The sequence below is a fragment of the Python bivittatus genome, unplaced genomic scaffold (assembly GCF_059951505.1).
Source record: "Python bivittatus isolate LINGU-HERP-01145 unplaced genomic scaffold, Pbiv_v1 ctg000200_np1212, whole genome shotgun sequence".
NCBI classification, from domain to species: domain Eukaryota; kingdom Metazoa; phylum Chordata; class Lepidosauria; order Squamata; family Pythonidae; genus Python; species Python bivittatus.
Genome location: NW_028277040.1, coordinates 12,882,304 through 12,902,165, shown reverse-complemented (window position 1 = coordinate 12,902,165; position 19,862 = coordinate 12,882,304). Strand labels below are relative to the sequence as shown.

Genomic DNA, 19,862 nt, shown 5'->3' with positions numbered 1-19,862 from the left:
TCAAGAACAGAGCCTTCTTGCCACGTTGAAACAGAATCTGCTTGCTTTGAGCCAGGAATCTAGTCAGCCTGCTATTCTACATCAGCCTAAATACATATTGAAATCTGACTACTAAGCTTCTATTAAAGGAGCAGGGGTGGGTGGGCAGGCAGGCATGCAGGGACATGTCATGCTTGAGGCAACACTTCTATCTTGCGTTTTAGGCTTTCACAAATAAATTCGGCATGGAAGCAGCAAGGACAAGTACCTCTATTCCAGAGGAATCACCAAAATCTTGGCCAATTCAAATTAAAAAAACAAAGACCAGGGGGAGAGGTTGATGCTACGCGTGTGAATATTCTATTCCGAAAGCCCTGCATGGACACAACGTGCAGGTGAAGACAGCTGCATTCCAGGGTTGCTACTTTTGGTACAGAACTTCCTCCATTTGGAACTCTACCTCCTGCTTCCTGCTGGCTTAAAGACCCTCCAATGCCGAACCCGCCCATGTCCCATGGGATTGTGCCACCCACAATGAGCTGCAAAATAAATGTATTAGGATTATATTATTCAATACAACATGCAGACACCTGTTTAGAAGGTTTTCTTCCTTCACAGTCATATAGAAAAGATACCTTCTTCTAAAACATTGCCTACTGTAGATTATACATACAGTCCCCCAAATTGGAAAACCAACCTTTTCCCTCTAAATCAGTTAAAACCATACGCAAATGTGATCGATTAAATCTCTTTTTGGTTTTCTGGCAGATTTAGAGGGGGTGAAATTCAAGGAACATTCTTAATTGACATCTCTCTGCCCACCTATGACCAGCAAGATCATCCAAAGAAACCTGCAAGGAGCTACATCTCTCCCCCCGCACCCCACAAATCCAGAGACAATGAACAGGATGTTGAGAGAAATGGTTTGCTATATACTAGTCAGAATTATTTTCAGGCCAATTGCCTTAACGGCCTTTATGATGGAAAAACAACTTAAGCGATGTTATCGTCATTACACAAAAACCGGACACCATACAAATGCACTGCAGACATCTTTTGTACAGAGGCCCTGTCAGTGAGCTTAAAATCTAAGTTAGTAACGAAAGAGAAGGGTTTTGAAAAGGATCTGCAGGAAGGGAAGAGCTTTACTCGGTTGCTGTAATCAAGACATTGCCAAAAGAATCAAGGGATGCAGCAGCCCAGGAGGAAAAGTAAAGCCAACAGTAGAACGGAGGGAAGCAGAAGAGAGATGTGACATGGGAGAACAGCCTGGAGCAGGCACGCGAGAGCTGAAAGCAGGGAGGAAGCCTGCCTGAAAGCAACCAGCCAGCCTGTTCAGCGCAAGTGCTCTGCTCACTACCCTCCTCCCTTTTAAGACCCTGACCTGGGGCTACTTCCCATCCCAGGTCCCTTCCTCCATCCTCTCCCCCAGCCCACCTCTTCTCCAGCCAGTAGCTTGTAATACTGCCACCAACCTTATCACACCTGTCCTCCCACCCCTTCACAATATAAACTGAGGAAGTCTGCTGATCCTTTCCAGTAAAAACACTATTAAAAACCAAAGAGGCACATTATACCATTATCCAAAATCCACAACTTTATTTTGACATGTTACGTAAGAACAAAGTGTGGGCCCGTGGAGGTAGTGTCCTGCAGACTTGACTATCGATGCTGGTGGCAGGGAAAGGGAGGGTGGTCCGAATCCTAGCTTCCAGAATCAGCACAGGCACAAACCAAGGCCACTGTTCGGCTGTGCTGGTTCCCAGAGGCCACGCTGAAGGCACATGGCCACAGCACCTGGGCAATCCTGAGAAGGCTTCTATTCTGCCATAGCATGACACTGACCAGTGCTAACAGTGACACCCCAGTACTTTCAAAGTGTATTCAGCGCTCTTCTCTGCAAACTCACACTTCGGATACAGAGATTAGTTCAGTTTTGATGTATCCTTTGCCTCTGCCATCCACATCCATGGGTTCTGAAGCTAGAAATAAGCACACAAAAGGCTTACTTGTGTATCTGGAGAACAGGAAACATTCAGACCAGACCAAGCTAATGTCTAGACCAGCAGTTCTCAACCAGGAGTAATAGGGTCCCTTGGGGGCCCTAGGATATTTCAAGGGGGCTGCTGGTGAAAAACATGTAACAAGGGGGCATGGTACATGCTGAAGGGGGCCACAGAAAAGGTGTCTTATACTGCAAATAGTGTCTTGTTGACGCCAGAAAATGCACCACTTATTGTCCCATGTCTGTATCAGAGACAGAACCGTGTGTTGTGGCTAGCCTACTCGCCTGGCAGATGGTGGAAGACCTCAGCAAACTGTTGACTGACAAGGAACTGTGCTGAGCAAAAACCCTCCGAGAAGTCACACTGTTGCACCTGACAATAACATAACTGGCTGTTGATCTGTCTTTTGATTCCTCTCAAGCGACATTCTTGAAAGCCTGGATGACTTAAGCAGGCTGCCAGTCACCCGATACACCTTCTGAAGATCAGTTTCCCTGTGAACTTCACTCGTTACGAAGGCTGCTACTACTAGTATTGTTAATGCTTATTACTGCATACAGAAATCTGTGGGTTATCAAAGGGTAACTGCCCTTAGTCGGTCTGTTGCGTTGTGGGACACAGTTGTGGCATTTTTCAGTAGTTAACAAATTATTAATGATGATTTCCACTAAATGTGACATATTTTACCTGATATTTTCAAAAAGCTTAATTTGTTAACAAGCAACTGCAGGGAAGAAATTATGACCTTTCATCATGCAAAGAGATTATTAAGGGATTTTTTTGGAAAACTGAAACTATATGCAAACAATATTGGATGTCAGGAATTTGCCCAGTTTTCTTATTTGGTGGTAATTAGTCTTGATTTGAAAGACGATGTACTGATGTACATGAATCATTTGAAGCAGCTACATAATGGAAGTTTGTTTCTGTGTCCTGCTGGATATGGATATTCCAGCCTGGATAGTGAATCCATTTGTGGTGAATGTTGTGATGTCACATTGGAAGAATCGCTCATCGAGCTACAGAGCAATATAGAATCCCAAGCAAGTTTTAAACGAGCTAAACGTTATTTTGTGTCAACAGTGCAAACCAAGTGTGTAAGCGCCAATCTTTTTTCACTGTTAATGGGACTTGGACAAGGGGGGGGCCACAGGCAAAAAAAAAAAAAAAGATTGAGAAACACTGGTCTAGACACCTCTCCCAACCTCTATTTTATATCAATTTAGGAGACTATAGCAAGAAAAAAATCAGCTTTATACATACAGTTCTGGTCATGCAGTCAGCATATGTTTCAAATTATTCTCGATGTAGATATGAGCCAACGGTGCTTTTAAAAAGCAACACCAACAGCAGCTTGTGTTGTAAGACAGCCCCTGAGCCGTGGAATGATTTTCAAAGAAAGGGCAGTGGCATGTTTCAGATGGCTCCAATCTTGCCCCTTGCCCCCCACTCCCCGATTCCAGAGCACTATTGTCTGATTTGGGGTAGAGCAGGGAGAGCTGACATTCCTAATGTAGTCTCCAAGGGTAAGCAAAAATTGAACCACCCACACACGCACATCTGGACGTGAGACTATTAGCCTTGTGAAAAGGCAGACCGCAGAGAGAAAACTACTCACGCTCTTTGTGTCTGGAGTAGTATTTTCCAAATGCATTGTCTTTGGGAATGCGTGGATACAGGTATTGCAGTGGGTTTTCGGGAATATTCTCTGCCGCCATCACTTTGTAACTGCGAATGATATCAGGAAGGCTGACTGCGGTAAGTTCCTTTCTTGTATAGGGCTCCACAGAGTGGAAGGACGGATCTGGGTAGGGCAGGGTGGGATGGGGTGGGGAAAGAAAGAGGAGAACGTAGATGTTAACAGCTTGACTTATGCAACAAAAGTTCAGTTCCAATTCTTTCCTTAGGGCTCTCATCATTTTTTATTTTTCAATTATGTTTTATTTGGGGCTGCCCTAACAGAAGCTTGACATACAGAAATTTAACAAGGAAAACTCTTCCCAGAATTGGAGAAATGACATTTCTTTCTCTACTATATTTCCATAATATAGAAATTGCTGGAAAGTCTGTGGCTGGACACTGGGAAAATGACAGGATTAACACTGTTCCCTGTAGCTCCTGATTTAAATTTTAGAATCTCTTTAGAATTTCTTGTAATCTGTAATGATTTGAATCCTCTCCAGCACCTTTTCTGAAATTCTGTCAGAGACCACTTCGTCTGTAGCAGATCACTGCCATCTTGTGGTCTGCCTAGAATACTGTATTTTCTTTTGGAATTAATTTGCCATCTGTTGTATTACTGTGATCTGAGCAGCATATATTTATATTCTTCTACACAGAATGTTTGCATGTCAATATTTAAACAGAGTTTTATTTTTTAAAAAATAAAGTTATGTTTTATTTATGTCCTGAGAGATGGGTCAACTTCCTGGGAGAAGAGGATAGAGGAAGCGCTGAATCCTTTACTCATGAAACCTCAATGCTATACAACCGGGGAATAGCATTATAGAAACTACTTTAACTTCTGCATTTTGACTTCTTAATGGCCAGAAAGGCAACACAGGGTATAAAAGTCTAATTTCTCTCTTGTAACTGGGGTTATACATAAGCACCAGATAAGGTGCACCCAGAAAATAAGTGGCAGCAGCAGGAACAAGAAAGTTGGTACCCCAGTGCAGGAGGTGGGCCACAGTGTGAAGACCCAGAGAAGCTCTGAGACCTCCAGCTTTCACCCTGTGGGCCTCGGCAATTTACTGCAATCGCAAACATTTACTTAAACGCTACATTCATGCAGTTCAGGCAAACATGAATTGAGAATAATTTTGGATTTATGCAATTTACATGTACAAGCACATGTAAGGACTGCATTTGGGATTGTTATAGATTTCCCTCCTACACAATATTCTATTTAGGAAAGTCTCCAGTTCTAGTAGTGTTTTCATTCTAATGACATGATTAATTAAGTAGCTCTGTGGATTTTAATCTATTGCTTTTCCTTGGCAGTTTTACGTCTACTCCTCTTTCAATAAATATTGTGAAGTGCTCCTTGCTACTTTTTATTACTGAATCTACTATATTCTGTGAGGGGTGTCTGGAACTCAAACTGTCATGGCGACACACGTGAAACAGTTCATTGGCCTGAAAGCTGCAATACTGAAGTCTTTTCATATAGTACATTGATACAAATGACACTATTGAGTCAAAAAAAGAAAGCAAAGAAAATGAAGAGTACAACAGTATGACATTAAATGTGTATTTTTTATTTTTTTAAAAATCTTTGTGATGAAACAAGGTACTTTTATGCATTTCACTTTTGCTACTTATCCAGCAGTATTTTTCAACAACCAGAAAGCCAATATTTGATTTGGTTGTTGTCAAATGACAACTAACCCCTGTAAGCATCATCATTTGATAGTACAAGGAACAACTCGGACCAAAAATTATTTGCAATACTGCCAAGAAATAAAAATTCTATTGGCACTTCACAAAGGAAACATATTTATTTATTGTCAACTTGAATGTTGCTAAATTCCAAATTAGATTTTGTCTTCAATTTGGCTCATGTAGCTGTTTTGTAAGGGGCTATAATTCTTGCAAATTTAACTTGGTTTCAGGTTACATTTGATATTCTACAACTAGCTTCTGACACACAGGGGAAGCATGGAGGTTTGGGGGGTTGAATCAAGTTTCACCTAACTGGTAGGATTGTCACAGGGCAGAACCCAGGACCAGCAGCGCATCCTCATTCCTGCCATGGGAAAAGATGATGTCCCACCCCCGTGCACAGGAAGACGTTCTCCCCTCCCAGCCAAGTTTGCTGGAGTTTTGTACAACTCAAGGTGGCATACATAACGCTCCCACTTCCTGTGGGAGGTGAGCTGGGACAAGAGAGTGTGACCAGCCCAAAGTCACTGAGCTGGCTTTCATGCCTAAGGAAGAACTAGAACTGACATGCCCCTGGTTTCTAGCTAAGCACCTTCACCACTACACCAAACTGGCTCTAGCACTTTGAAGTGGGCGCAGGTCTCACAAAACAACCTGGAGGGTCACGTGTGGCCCACAAATTGGGACCCCTGACTTTGATTTTAATACATTGCATTAGGAATGCAGATTTTCCACCCTGCTCCTGTTTTGGGAAATGATAGTTCTATGCTTAAATTATCACATAATCTTAACCAAAAAGAGCACATGAAACAAAGTTAGGAAATCTGGGAGGGAACAGAAACGGAGTTCTAGGGAATAGGGAAGAAAAAGAAATATTTGAAATGAATGGTCCAAAGGGTTGGAATGTACACAACAAGAGAGAAACAGAGAGAGTGAGATGACACTGAATTTAGTTATCTCTAATTCTACACCAAGAAAAATGTTATTCATCAACCACAAGTAGATAAAGGGAATGCTACTGCATTACTCCCCTATATTGTAGAACATTAGTTGTAAAACAAAAACAAAAACAAGAGGAACTAGATTCTTGTTCCATAGAATTGTGGAAATCAATAGGGACTTAACGTACTGGGAGAAACCAGACCTGAGCTTGTCTTTAAAGTAAGCTTGAACTGTGAATTTTTCCAAGTCAAAGATACAGATTCCCTCTCTAAAGCACAAGAGCTCTAGGGATTTGCAGGTTCCTCCCACCACAAAGCCTTTTCTCCAAGTTTCACTTACCATTTGCTGGCCCTTCCACCCAGGTGAAAGTGATCGCTCCTTCTCGACTACTTTCACTGAACCTCAAAAGAAATGTACCACTCGCCTTATCCTTAAGCAGGATGCGCTCTTGTTCTTTGCTGACAAAACCCATGATATACCTGCAACATTGGGAAGAAGGACATTCATATAAAATGAGGGGCCCTGCTGTTTAGGGCAGAACTAGAATCTTCCAGAGTCTTTCAGCTGAAAGGAGCAGAAGTATTCGAGGATTGTTACCTGAATGACCCCGTGGTAGACCTCCCAGTCCTGGTACCTGAGAAAAGACCAGTCCCCTCACCATAAGGCTATGAGAAAGTCCCTGCCCTCATATACACAGCAAGATTTTGGTTCTAAAGGGAAAACAGAAGAATTCCAGCAAGGAAACTAACACTCCTACTTTCATCTTAACTAACCTGACTATTGAGAATTCTGTAAGATTTAAGCTTGGGAAAATAATTTACTTTTGGTTGAAGCAGCTGCCTACATCCTGACAACAGATTTTATGCTGCACCATTAAAAAAAAACATTTGGCAGCATTTGCAGACTTAGTAATAGAGAGAGATTGCTATTTACTTCATTAGAAAATGGTCTTTTAGACTTTGCAGAGATCTACAAGTAGCATTCAAAAACCAGTGGAAAAACACTATAATGGTTCTTTCATGGTGACATCAGCTTTATAATCTATCCCAGATTAGTCTGAAACTCCTGTATTGTTTCTCTATTTCTTCTTAAGCTTTTTTACATGCAGCAGGCATAGGGAACAATGCTGTTTCATAAGCACTAATCAAAGCATACACATTGAAGTTCCACATATTCCAAGTGGAATCAAATTCATATGGAAGACACATTGCCATCAGCAAAGCAGTTTCTCTTAAGGGAAAGAAAGCAGGAGGAATGTTCCCTTGCACTCCATACACTCTCCAAATCTGCTATGAAGCCTCAAGTCTCAAGAAAAGATTTTCAGAAATGGGGGGGGGGGGAGAGAAGGAAATCTCATTGTGCAAGCAGAAAAATAGACTTCCATACACACAAGTACTGCACGCTTCCTTCCAGTGTTCAAAAACTAACAGGGCACAAGTGGGTCACTTTAGCCAAATTGTTTGTATTACAGACTGTAAATATTGTTAGACTTCCATACGCTATGAAATCCAACTGGAATCATTCTAGACTTGCTTAAAATGGCTTTCTACTAGGGCCCCAAGCAAAAGATGCTTACCCATCATTCCAGAGGAAGAGCAAGTGTTTCTTAATCAGTTCAAGGATCCCTTCAACCCACAGCCAGAAAGGAAAGTTTTTATCATTTATGTTTTCCTGAAATTGAAAAAGACAAAAGGCTGGGGTGGTAAAAGTTGTCCATTTATCTAGCAGCATCTCAAAGGTGTTAGTTTTTAATTTCCACTTCTTGTCACTGGCTCAGTGTTTTCAGATTTGCTTGTTGTGCTTATTTTCCTAAATATTTAACACAGGGACGCCCTAAATTATTAGAATGAGTAAATTACAGCTTCAAGGCCTCCATGATCCCACAATTCCTTTCCTTCCATCTTTCAAACCCTGCTCCTAGAATGAATCACACAGTTTCATCAAAGTAATTGCTGAAATTAACACTTATTTCCTGCCACTCTATGGAATAACGGCTTACCTCAGGCTTATAGCAAAGACCCTCAAATCCTAGAGGAGTAGAATGGAAAACAAGTCTGTGCATGCCAAACACAGCCCTGTTTGTTCTGCATCCTTGCCCTGCCCATTGTGGCCTTGATACCACCCAAAAAACACTGAGTGCATCTCCAAGGGCCAAAATCTTTCCTACCCTTTGTTTACACAGCTTGCAGGAGACAGTTCCAATGCAAGCTTCCTTTCTCCTGAGAAAGACCCCAAATGGAAGAGGCTTTACTAACATGACATGGGCAGTTTCTACTTGGCACACTGGAGGGCAGGTGGGACACCAACTTCCCTTCCATGTACAGTCTGCCATGGTAAGCAGTCAGCCAGTATAGAAGACAGCTGAATAGTTCCAATGGTTGGGCTGGGAAGCCAGTGCTCCTCCAGATAGTATTAGATTCCCAACTCGTATCAGCTCGAGGTGGCATGGATGCTGGTAAGGGCTTTAGTTGCTGTAGGACCTCTTCTCAATTCCAGTCCTATTCTTTGTGCCATCCATTAGTTTGTTCCAAAGCCACAGTGTCCCATTTCTTGCCATAATACTAAACCATAATGGGTGGGTCTATACATCACATGAAGCCTAAAGCAACGTACATCATAGAAGCCACCACGCTGTACATATTATGGAGCAGCCTGTGATCATGCCTACTTCGATGGAATGTAACTGCTCCAAATTATTCAAGAGCAACATTTTTTTTTCTTACTACAAGCATGATTCAGCCAGAACCAAGAAGAATTCAGTTCTATTCTTTTATTAAAGAAGAAATTTAATGAACATAACTCTAAGTTAAGTTGGATTGATCTTCATAAAATTAGCTGAAGAACATCAACTCCTACCTTGCAGAATCTTCCCCATGAAATAAGGCCATCTGGAGTACATCCATTTGCTAAAAGAAACAAGACACTTTCATCAGGTTACTAACTTTTATGGATTTAGACTATACCTGTGCAGAATGCAATGCTGTCATTAAATCACACGCAAAAATTGTATTTTGAATTTCAAGTATTGCTGTCTGGAGAAGGTTTGAGGAACATGCAACTTCAGGACAGTTTTCCTTAAACTTGTTCCCATCCAAATATGCTGGGCTACAGAATTCTCAAAAGGTATCAAAATGTTGTACAATCACTACTGCAATTCAGCATAGGATGTATAATTGCATGGTTCATTATTGACTATGAAGGATGTACAGAACTGAATTTAAAATTTATATTTCATAATACAGCCTTTAGGATAATGTATGTCATATAGTTATTAACTACAAATAAACTAAGTATAGCAGAATTGCTTTAACTCCTTTCAAAATATTTGGGAATGCTTTTATTTAGTCATGTATTGTTTTAGTTTGCAAACTAACTAAACCGGTATCTCTAGGTATCTTAATGTTTCCAAAAGCCTGTGTCAATATGTTTGTACTTTGAAGAAAGTATCCAAATCATATGTTTTCTGTAGAACTTATTTTTTTCAAATAATCTGATCCAATGCATTCCTATATACAAATGCCCATGTACAAACACTGTTTCTCACAGATTTTATTCAATACATTTTGACTTTTATTGTCACTGAAAATGTGATCAATATGATAAGAAATTATCATATTTATTATTTGAGAGGAAATGAAGTATCCAAAGAGATTAAATCCAATCTTGAAGTCCAGGATGCTTCCCTGTGAAAATCCCTTGAAGTTTCATATTAGGTATTTGTAGCCATGTTCTATTTATTAATTATTTCAACTTCTATTTCAACTTTTTTTTAAACTTGAGTTGATGCGGAGGCAACTCATTGATTTCTAGTGAACTGATACATTCTGTGACCTTTCATTCACCCACCAATTTCTTTAGTGATTACACCTACATTATAACAGGGGTTGCTCAGGTCTCCCATTTTAGTAATATTGGAGATCACAACATTAATTCTTTGGCGTCAACTCTGCAGATGTTGATTGCATTAAGTTGGAGTCTTCTGAATGCATCTCCCTCCATCTACTACACTCACCTATACATTGTAACAAGAAACATCTGTGCTATTGGCCATTATTCCCCACCGATTGACAGAGCAGAAGACTCTGTGCTGTTTCAAACCTTCACTTCAGCATTTCCTCTGCCTGTGTGCTTTGTTTTTGTTATTATCCTGGAAGGAGGCCTACACATTTCCCATCCAAAAAAATTAAGGTCCCATGATTAAGAACCCAGAGCTGAAACCTCTGATCACCATGCCTCTATGCTACATAGCCAGGAGGATCTACCACAGAAACTATTTTCATCTTTTGCATGTTGACCTTTTAATCACCCAAAAGGCTGCACAGGATGTGAGAGCCTTCTCTCTCACGTTACAAAGTGGACACAAGATGAAGGGCCACCTGGAAGATAGGGGGTGGCAGCAGGAACTATCAAGCAGCTACTCTAAAATGTGGCAGTGTGAAGATTCAGAGGGCAATGGTTTGAGTCCTCCAGCTTTTCACCCTACAAGTTTAACCATCCCCTGCAGTACCAAAAAAAAAAAAAAAAGCATGCTATGGTAAGAAAGCATTTGTAATGCCACTTACGAAGCAACTTCTCCCCAAGCATGTTCAGCTGATCTGCGTTGAGTCCCCTTTTTGTGACAGAAGAAAACTGCCAGCTCAGCACTTCAGAAAGCTGTGACCATCTTGCACAAGGTGGATTAAGAAAGAAGGACAAATTCTAACAAAGTAAAAAATGGAAGCAGATTAGAATGTGTATAGTAAATATCCCCCACTTTTCTTTCAAGGAGCTCAGGTGGCATCTCCCCCCTTTCCTGCACTTTACCGCAATTCTGTGAGATGGGCTAAGCTGACAGATTGTCTATTAATCTGTATGCTCCAGAACTGAGCAGGGAGAAGGCCTTTTTCGGCAGCTGTGTCTGGGCCCAAGAGGGGCTCTTCCTACTTCTTTATCCATAACCCTCCAGAAGCTATTTTTTAGGAATGCCTTTTGGTAATACTTTTACTCATTTAAATGCAGTACCTTTAACCAATGCTGTTAGGTTTTCTGTTTTTAATATGTTTTAAAGCAATTGCTTTTAACTGTCCAGACCTGAGTGAAGAGTAGGCTTGATCTAAAAGTTTTAAAGGAATAACAAATAAATGGGGACAAGCTGAAGGTCACTCAATGACCTTCATAATTGAGATGGGATTTGAATCTATATCAGCTCAATCCTACTCTGAAATTCTGTGAGGCATTCCCAGCTGACAATCTCCAACTGTTCTGGCCTTCAACTTCTATTGTCTGAAAATGCAGCAGACAGGTGAAGGGCACTCTAAATACCGCACAGTGGTGCTCGCAACTGGCTGAGATTTGATGTCTAAGTAGGGACTTTTGCCACCCAAAATGCAGACACTGAGAAACAGCAAGTAGCAGTGTTAAACTGGCAAAAAAAAATCTAGCGTGACAAAAATAATTGCAGAAAAAACTAAGGAGAATGTTGGGCACTCAATCAGTTTCAGCCAACCCAAGATGCAAAAACAAGGAATATTAGCAATAGATGGCTAAGCCTAAAACCAGGCGGTAACACTCAGTAATCAGAAAGTTGTATTTTACTTGTGGAAAAAAGAATCAGTAGAAGTTCCTATAATTCCTTGTACTCAGTTGCAAAATCAGAAAACTCTCTGTTCTCTTATTAAACAGTGCAAAATCATTTGAAGGTTCCTGTATCAATTTTCATTTTTTCTCTCAAACAGGAAAGCAAGTTTTGTTTTGTTTTAGAAAAACTGGAATATTAATTTAATTTAATAAATTAAATACATAAATTAAAGTTTGGTATTATAAATGATTTGGTAGGGGTAGGAGAAATATCTCCCTTTTCAGGAAACAACCATTTTACCTGTGCAATTATAAATCAAGAAGTTTGTCAACAGTTTCTCAAAATGCCACAGAAGCATCAATTTTGTAAGAGTCCGATGAATGTAATAAGCCAGGTTTTTTTTTTCAGTAAAAAAAAAAAAGATAGCCACAGCAATGGTGCACCTTTTTGATCTGATTAGAGAATGCATATTTTTCACCAAAGAGTAAAACATTTTTACAATATAAAACGCTTCCAGTGCAACCTTATTCACAATTGCTCTGTTGTAAATACTCCTGTGTTCAACAAGACTAAATTATTTGTAAAAGCATTTCGGATTGAGGCTTTAAAGGCAGCCGGTCTGAACACAGTGATTCTTAGCAATATCAGTCTTAGAAAAGGTGCTTGTTTAGTTACCTTGGGTTCATTCATCAGCATATTGTACCATAAAATGGAAGCCCATCCACTTGGCAATTGGCTGACATTTGAAATCACAACAATAGGAAGGGAAGTGGTCTGCAAAGGGAAAATTGCAGAGACAAGTTGAGCAAATATTCGTAAATGGAGAATTCCATCTAGAGGCAGAAAAAAAGAAGCTAGTTTCATATAGCACATTAAGCTTTTTTTTATGGTTTGTTGAATAAGCCGGGGTGCAAAACCACTTTATGGCTTGATATGATGTTTGTGTGACCGGTGAACTCAGCCAAAGCTACAATCCAGCCTTCCCCCAAATATGAGGCTGTAATTCAATCCTCCTCAGCCATGCAGAGAAGATGGGAGTTATAGTCGGTTTAGGACACAACTGGATGACATCAGTTTGGGGATGATTGTTAACCCAACAATATACAAAAGTGTCGTTTCATCATTACAGCAATTCAGGATTTAAACAAAACAGATATTCTCATCACCCAAAGATCTGAGCAGCAGCTATAAAGAATAGGAATCAAGTAATGGAAAATAATTAGGAGGTCACACTGTACATCCTTAGTCTAGCTCCAAAGTAGAAACAGGGGTTTGGACTTTAGCTCCAAAACATCCTATAATGATCAACACACTCAGCCAGGCAAGGACAATCTGACTTTAAATGTAAGGCTCCTTCAGCCACTCAGGACAAACTGTTTGTCCTGAATCACCACATGCCAAACTTCTCTTAATTTTACTTAAGGCTTATGTCAGCGTCATACAGTCCAGCCACAAGGACTGTGAACTGGAGAAGCCGTGATTGTAGCTGCTACTGCTTCAGTTTCCATTGATTAACTCAATGAAATGGGTACCAAATGAAAACAACCAACTGAACAAAGAGGAAACATCCTGCTGTCATCCAACTGCTTTGGATTTTTCAGGACTCTGATAGAGTCAAAAGCATCTTTAAATGCATCTACTTAAAAGTAAACCTCATAATTAGCAGGTCTTATTTCAATACATCTCTAATATCTTAACTTCAAATGTTATACAACCTGATTAATGAACACTGGGCTATACAAAAAAAAAAATCAAATATATTCCAATTCTTTACCACTTCTGGTTAAGGTATACCACAGGTACTATTATCATGATCAAATGGACGATTTTCCAAAGCAAACGATAATGAAGAATTACTATCTTTATCCCCGTTGAAACACATCAAGGGCTACCAACCAAAATACAGTGGCCCTATTTACTTTCTTTTAAATATAAGACCGGCTCCAAGCAGAATGGGAGCCATACCTGCTCTGTCAATCACAGGCTTTGCTTTACTGAAGGCAGAAGCTCTCTTGATGACAGTAAGCAGACGTGACTCAACCATGATCTGCCATCAAGGAGACATCTTCTTGCATTCAACTCAATGTGAGTAGGAACTCTATTCAAACCTTGTTGTGTTGAGGAGACAAAAAGTTGTGAGTTGACAAAACCAAAATATATAGGGAGCAGATTGGGGAAGAATGCACAATGATAGACCTTAATATTTGGAGTCCTCGTGTACTCTAATGGGCACAATACAAAAAGGCCTCTTCAGTCATCTGCTGGCTTCTATTGTAGCACAAAGACAGATGTATATTTCACCCATATGACACCGTCCTTGGGCAAGCCAAGGCTGAACAAAGATTGCATATGTGTATCTGAACACAGCTACAGGATTCTGCAAAGCACCTGAAATGCATTCAGATGAACTCACAGCCTCTCTTCAGACCTCTTTTGTCAACGTAGACTTCAGATGGAACAATACACATCCCTTCTCCTGTCCACCATGGAAGACATGGGTTTGCCATCGGGTGTGGGGATCTAGTGGTGTATGCAGCTTGCAAAATGACTCTTTGTAAGATGGACTGCAATCTCCCGCAGTTATGTTTTTAATGGTTTTTAATTGTTTTAACGTTTTTTGCTGTTACTGTTTTGTTCATTTGTACTTTTACTGTGGGTCAAGTAAAATGTGCGATCAGAGACAAGTGTGTGAGTTGGGCAGCTATACAAATTGAACAAATAAACAAACCTGTGGCCTTAAGCCTGCACATAGTGTTTTGCAGCCCCTGGAAACCGTTTTGACTAATACTGTTGAAATTGATAGCACAGCTTCCTGGTATTTTGAGCTAAGAAACTCATAAACACTGTAATAATCCTAAAACAGTCCTATTAGTGAAATGACCATCTCTACCTTGTGATCTTCAAGCTTCCTTCAAATGTTAAGCGTGGCCCAAAAGATTGCCCGCTCATGCCTTTGAAGATGAAGCTATTGATATTCTATTCCATGTCTTTATTTCCTTAATCTACTTACTTCCAATTCAATTATAAGGCTGTTCTGTTCCAGTGTTGTCTCAAAACAGAGGGAATGGAGTTCTTCAGTTACAATGAGAGGGCCCTTAAAAAAATAAGAGAACTTCAGTTTAACGTATTTAAATAAGCTCAGCTATTTAACAACTTCATATTTTATTCATTTTAATATTGCAACAATACCTTTAAAGTAGCTGTCTATGAAAAAGGACAAAATGCAATTCCAACTGAGACATTATAGAAGTTAAACACGCCCTTCTAAAATATTAAACCACCAGTTACAATCTGGAACCCTAGACAGAAGAATAAAACTTACTAGGGGAAAAGTTGGGCCAAATAAATGGACCTTTAGGGCTTTCTTAAGTGCTAGTTCTGATGGCACGCAATCAGCTTCAGGTATGGATTAGGTGGGTAATTAATTAGTTACCTTGTTAAAATTTACTACAGATGTGGGGTCATTACAGGGAAATCCCTCTCTTGTTTTATGTATGAAAGGAAGACGAGAAAGAAGCACCCTGATCCTAAAAGTGCGAGCAGGTTGATACTAGTGCAAAGCTGCCCTTCGAAGAAATTTGAATGACTTTTAAACTGGGATAAAAAGGAATTCCAGTTCCAAACTGGCTAAGAATAGCTGTTTAGATCTGTATTAGGTAGCCAAAATCCTAGATTTGTCTTCATTCAGATGAGAATTCCACCTGCAATTTATTTCACTCTGTGCTACTTGGAGCACTGAAATTTTGCATCTCACTCCTGAGACAGATCTCAGGATTTCTGCAAGCTGAATCACTGACCTCTCCTGTTTTAAGTTACGTGCATGTTCAAAACAGCTAGAATAAAATCCTTATTCTATAGGAAAAGTTAAAGAACCTGTGAATCTTTTGCTGTTATATAATTAGTCGTGCAGTTATTGGCTTTTGGTTCTGCAGCATGGAAGTCTAAAACAAGAATTGATTCAGGAGTTTTTTAAAAAGTCTACGGACTCACTGAAGCGTTAAGGAATGTTTTCTTACCTCATTAGTTCTTGAAACATTCTTCTGCTCTTTTAATTGCTACAAAAGAAGAGAACTTGGTTAAATCACATACCTATCAACACTTTTTGTTGTTATGGTTCAGATGCTTCCTGCTCGTTTTAGCCCCTTTTGCTATCTTCCATATGTTATGGCTCCATTTCTTCATCTAGGAGCATCCCACATAAAACCATTCCAACTATATAAGCAACTCTTAACAATTCTCCTAGAATCTCACCAGACTGAGGTTCACCAAGAGGCTTCTGACTAAAAGCTGAACTGCAGCTGATCCTATTGGGTACACATATTATAAAAGTATATAAGTGGAGTTTTTGATTTTCAAACCTTTTAAAATGTACAGAGAAGAATGTGAGGAATCTTGACATTAACTCACATCCTCACTATCTGAACAGGCAGCAAGGAGATAAAGTAATTTCAGCATATCACATCACATACACACATACACACACACACACCACCACAAACAGCTCACCAGGTGTCTAAATTCTGCTGACAGGCTCCCATTTGACTCTTCCATGTTCATTACTTTGGTATTTGTTCCCAAGATGTTAAATTTTCTAAATCTATAAACAAGACAAGTAAAACAAATGACATATTCCTATTTGTCATTTAGCAAAAAATACAAGAACAGGGACAGACTGATTGAACATACCCTCTCACTGTGACCTTCTCGCTGACATCTCTGCAAAAGAAAAAAAGTTTATGGGGTGACAACGCAGCCATCTTTCTACAGGATTTCACAATATACCGCAGCATTCTCTGAATATTGTTCCATTAAACTTTTTATCAAGTTATCCCTATGTAATCTGAAAAAAACCCACACCTTTTTCCTTTCACACTTAGCTGTTCAGATCAAGGATGTTGTAAAATCTGCAGAATTTTACAGAGTTTTCAGTAAGCTTGTTCATGCATCATTCTTACTTAAAGTTGGAGCCTCATAGGCTTCCTTCTACAAGGATCACTTTTCAAACATTCGGCATCTAGTACTGAGCGTGGCTGCTTTTAAATAAATTCATGAATTGCTATTAATACAAATACCAGGTTGGCCCGTTATGTTATTTATACTCTCCAACTTGGGATGGACTTACCCAAGATGATTCTGCCCATCCTGAAGAAGCCTGAGGGATGGCTTCCTCAGGATCCCAGCACTGAAAGGTGGAAGGGGCAAGGGACAGAAGACAGGCTTCTCTGTGAGTATCTCAACACTGTGGAACCTATTGCCCTGAGTACAGCTCTTGGCATCCAGAAAACCTGAAGGCTCTCCCTTTTAAGTCAGTTTTAAATCTGAGTTGAGTGACTGGGTAGCCATTTTAGTTATGATACGCTGGTTCAAGAGAGTGGAGTTTTATTTAGAGATTGCGTATGCCTTCACTGTTAAGTGCCCAAAGTCAATTGATTGATGGGTTATAATTTCTTTCACAAAATAAATCAGCATGGCAAAGTTTACACATGCAATACAGGTAGTCCTCGCTTACCAACGGTTATTGGGACTGGTAACTCCATCGCTAAGCAACACGGTTGTAAGGTGCAACATCATGTTGTGCCAACTTACATTAGTCCTAGTTGCTGTCATTAGGCAAATCCCACAGTCATGAAAATCCCACACATGAAATTGCCATTTGCGACCTCCTGCTGGCTTCCCCGCTGACTTTGCTTGTAGGAAGGTTGCAAATGGTGATCACGTGACCGAGGGATGCTCCAACGGCTGCAACTGTGAGGACCAGTCATAAGTACCCCTTCTTCAGTGTTGTCATAACTTCAGTCGCTGAACAAGTGGATGTTAAACAAGGACTACCTGTAGTTTGTGAACAGGTATACTTTGACAGGTGAAAGTAAAAGTGAGAGCCAGAGCCTGTGACCAAACCCTCTTCCACTTATTCTGGGCTGCCTTTTTTGCCTCTTAGTTCACTGCAATCAGAATGACAGCCCTGGGGTCTGTAGCTATGACTGCTACATGGATGGTTGAAGTGCTATTCCTGTTACAGTTTCCAAGTCACATAGCATAAAATAAAGGAATGTTTTCTTCAAAGCAGTGAGCTCATGGCACCATAGCTGTTAGCAGCAAAGGAAATATTTTCACTTAAATAATGGGGAATCACATTTTGCTGGGACATCAGGAAAAACGTTAAGAGCTGTTCAACAATGGAATAAATAGAGTGCTCGGGGAGTTAATAAATTCTTCCTAACTGGAGGTATATAAATAGAGGCTGGACAGCCCTCTATCAAGGATGCTGAAGTGGATTCCTTAACTGGGCAGGGAGCAGACTAGATGATCTCAAAGGTCCTTACAAATGCTTACATTCAACATTTTCTCTCAGGATAACGTAAATGGAGTCCCTGTGCCCTTACTATGGCCAAAAGACTGATACTGCAACACTGGAAAGATAAAGATATGACCCCATTCACTCAATGAAGACCTGATTACGCTTGCCCCTTATGAGTGGATTGCCTATAGATGCAGACTTTGTATGGACAAGTATAATGAAATATGGGGCTCATTCATACAAAATACAGTAGGTTAAAAAAAATGAGTTATATAAATGTATTGGATATGCATTTGAATAATATTTGCATCAGATAAATATATATAGATGTGTAACAATTTACTGTATAATGGTATACTACAGTTTTTTTTATTCCTGTATTTTTGTCACTTTTTTGTAATACCACCTTTTAAAGTTTTCTTTCCTCTTCTTATGTATTATTATTTTGTGTTTTTTCCTTTGTTATTAATTAAAAAGCAATAAAAAATTCTCTCAAGATTCTCTTGTGTTTCCCTTGATGAGCAACCAATGAAAGCAGGTAATTAAAAGTTCAGACAGGATAACAAAATAAAAACTGCACAAATGTAAGAAATGGAAATTATGAGACCGCTCTAACTGCCAGACAGATTTGCAATGGAGAGTAGAAAGGGGCAAAGTAAAAGTGATCTAAAGTGGTGTGGAACTCAAGATCAGTGATCTTTTATCTGAATGGTGGTAACGTATCACTTACTTATCAAACTGAACTTGCACTTTCAATTTGTAATTCAGCTCTTGTAGTTTCACCAGCAATCTGGAAATACAAGTCACACAAAGGTATGCATAAAGAAAAAATATTCCTTTTTTGTCTTAATAATCTTTACATTCCTTAAGCCCTTGAAGAAAAGCATTTTCCTTATATATCAGCATAAGGTCTAATTTATATCTTTGTAACATAAGGTTCTTTGATCCTTGGAAGACCATGGTAAGCAGAAATGGGAGGAGGTGAAATGATCAAATTCCTTTGTTCTTTGGCTAACAAGGGGTGATGATTATGGGAAGGGCTGCAGAAAGATTGCCCCTCCCCTTCTGCTCAAATTCCTGCAAGATTAAAAGAAGCATTTGTCATCAGAGGAGACACCACTGGATTGAAAAGCGATAATGTACGCACCAACTTAACATTCTCAAAGGGTTCCACTCATAAGATCAATTACAAGGAGCCAATCCTAGTTTGAGGTAGCATGGGTAGGGACTTTGCAAGTTCATTCAATGCAATCTTACACGTACCTACTAAAAACATATAGAAGAAAGTAACCCTTCTTCCCATTTAAATATTTACAGAATTGTATCTTATGACATGGATGGGGTTCACATATGAACATACACATTCACAAACATACTAAGCCACAGTATGTTTGGTTTGGGTTTCATGTCTTTTGTAAAATCCAGCCCTTGTGGTTTCCAAGCCAAGAACTATTGCTTATTTCTGCTTGATGTGTGGACCCAATCATGAAATGGGCCCAAGAACCAGATCTTGGGTACTGTGGTATCATCAGTAGAGAAAATAGCAGAATGCAGAATCAGGTCTGCAGCAAAATCTACATCTAAGTACAGGTAATTTAAGGATATTAACTTATGTTCTAAAATACTGGCAATTACATTTAAAAGTATATTTTGCTGAGAAACTTTTTCTTCAGTATGTTGTTAAAATATGGCATAT

At 39.7% G+C, this 19,862-nt stretch overlaps 1 protein-coding gene across 4 annotated transcripts in view; it reads right to left on the bottom strand.

Annotated features, from left to right (window-relative positions):
- STAT1 (signal transducer and activator of transcription 1) overlaps positions 1-19,862 on the bottom strand; it is a 33,891-nt gene that overhangs the window by 1,921 nt on the left and 12,108 nt on the right. For 2 of the 4 annotated variants that reach the window (XM_007420386.4, XM_025165033.2), the window contains 12 exons: positions 18,897-18,956; positions 16,555-16,584; positions 16,375-16,465; positions 15,885-15,923; positions 14,879-14,962; positions 12,544-12,642; positions 10,874-11,009; positions 9,168-9,217; positions 7,888-7,982; positions 6,651-6,790; positions 3,604-3,789; positions 1,889-1,961 (listed from right to left, as the gene is read on the bottom strand). In XM_007420386.4, coding sequence (XP_007420448.1) covers positions 1,889-1,961; positions 3,604-3,789; positions 6,651-6,790; positions 7,888-7,982; positions 9,168-9,217; positions 10,874-11,009; positions 12,544-12,642; positions 14,879-14,962; positions 15,885-15,923; positions 16,375-16,465; positions 16,555-16,584; positions 18,897-18,956 — 1,083 coding nt within the window. Of the gene's footprint in view, positions 1-130; positions 1,962-3,603; positions 3,790-6,650; positions 6,791-7,887; positions 7,983-9,167; positions 9,218-10,873; positions 11,010-12,543; positions 12,643-14,878; positions 14,963-15,884; positions 15,924-16,374; positions 16,466-16,554; positions 16,585-18,896; positions 18,957-19,862 lie in introns of those variants that run through there. The other 2 variants (XM_088135704.1, XM_088135703.1) reach the window with 2 other exon arrangements.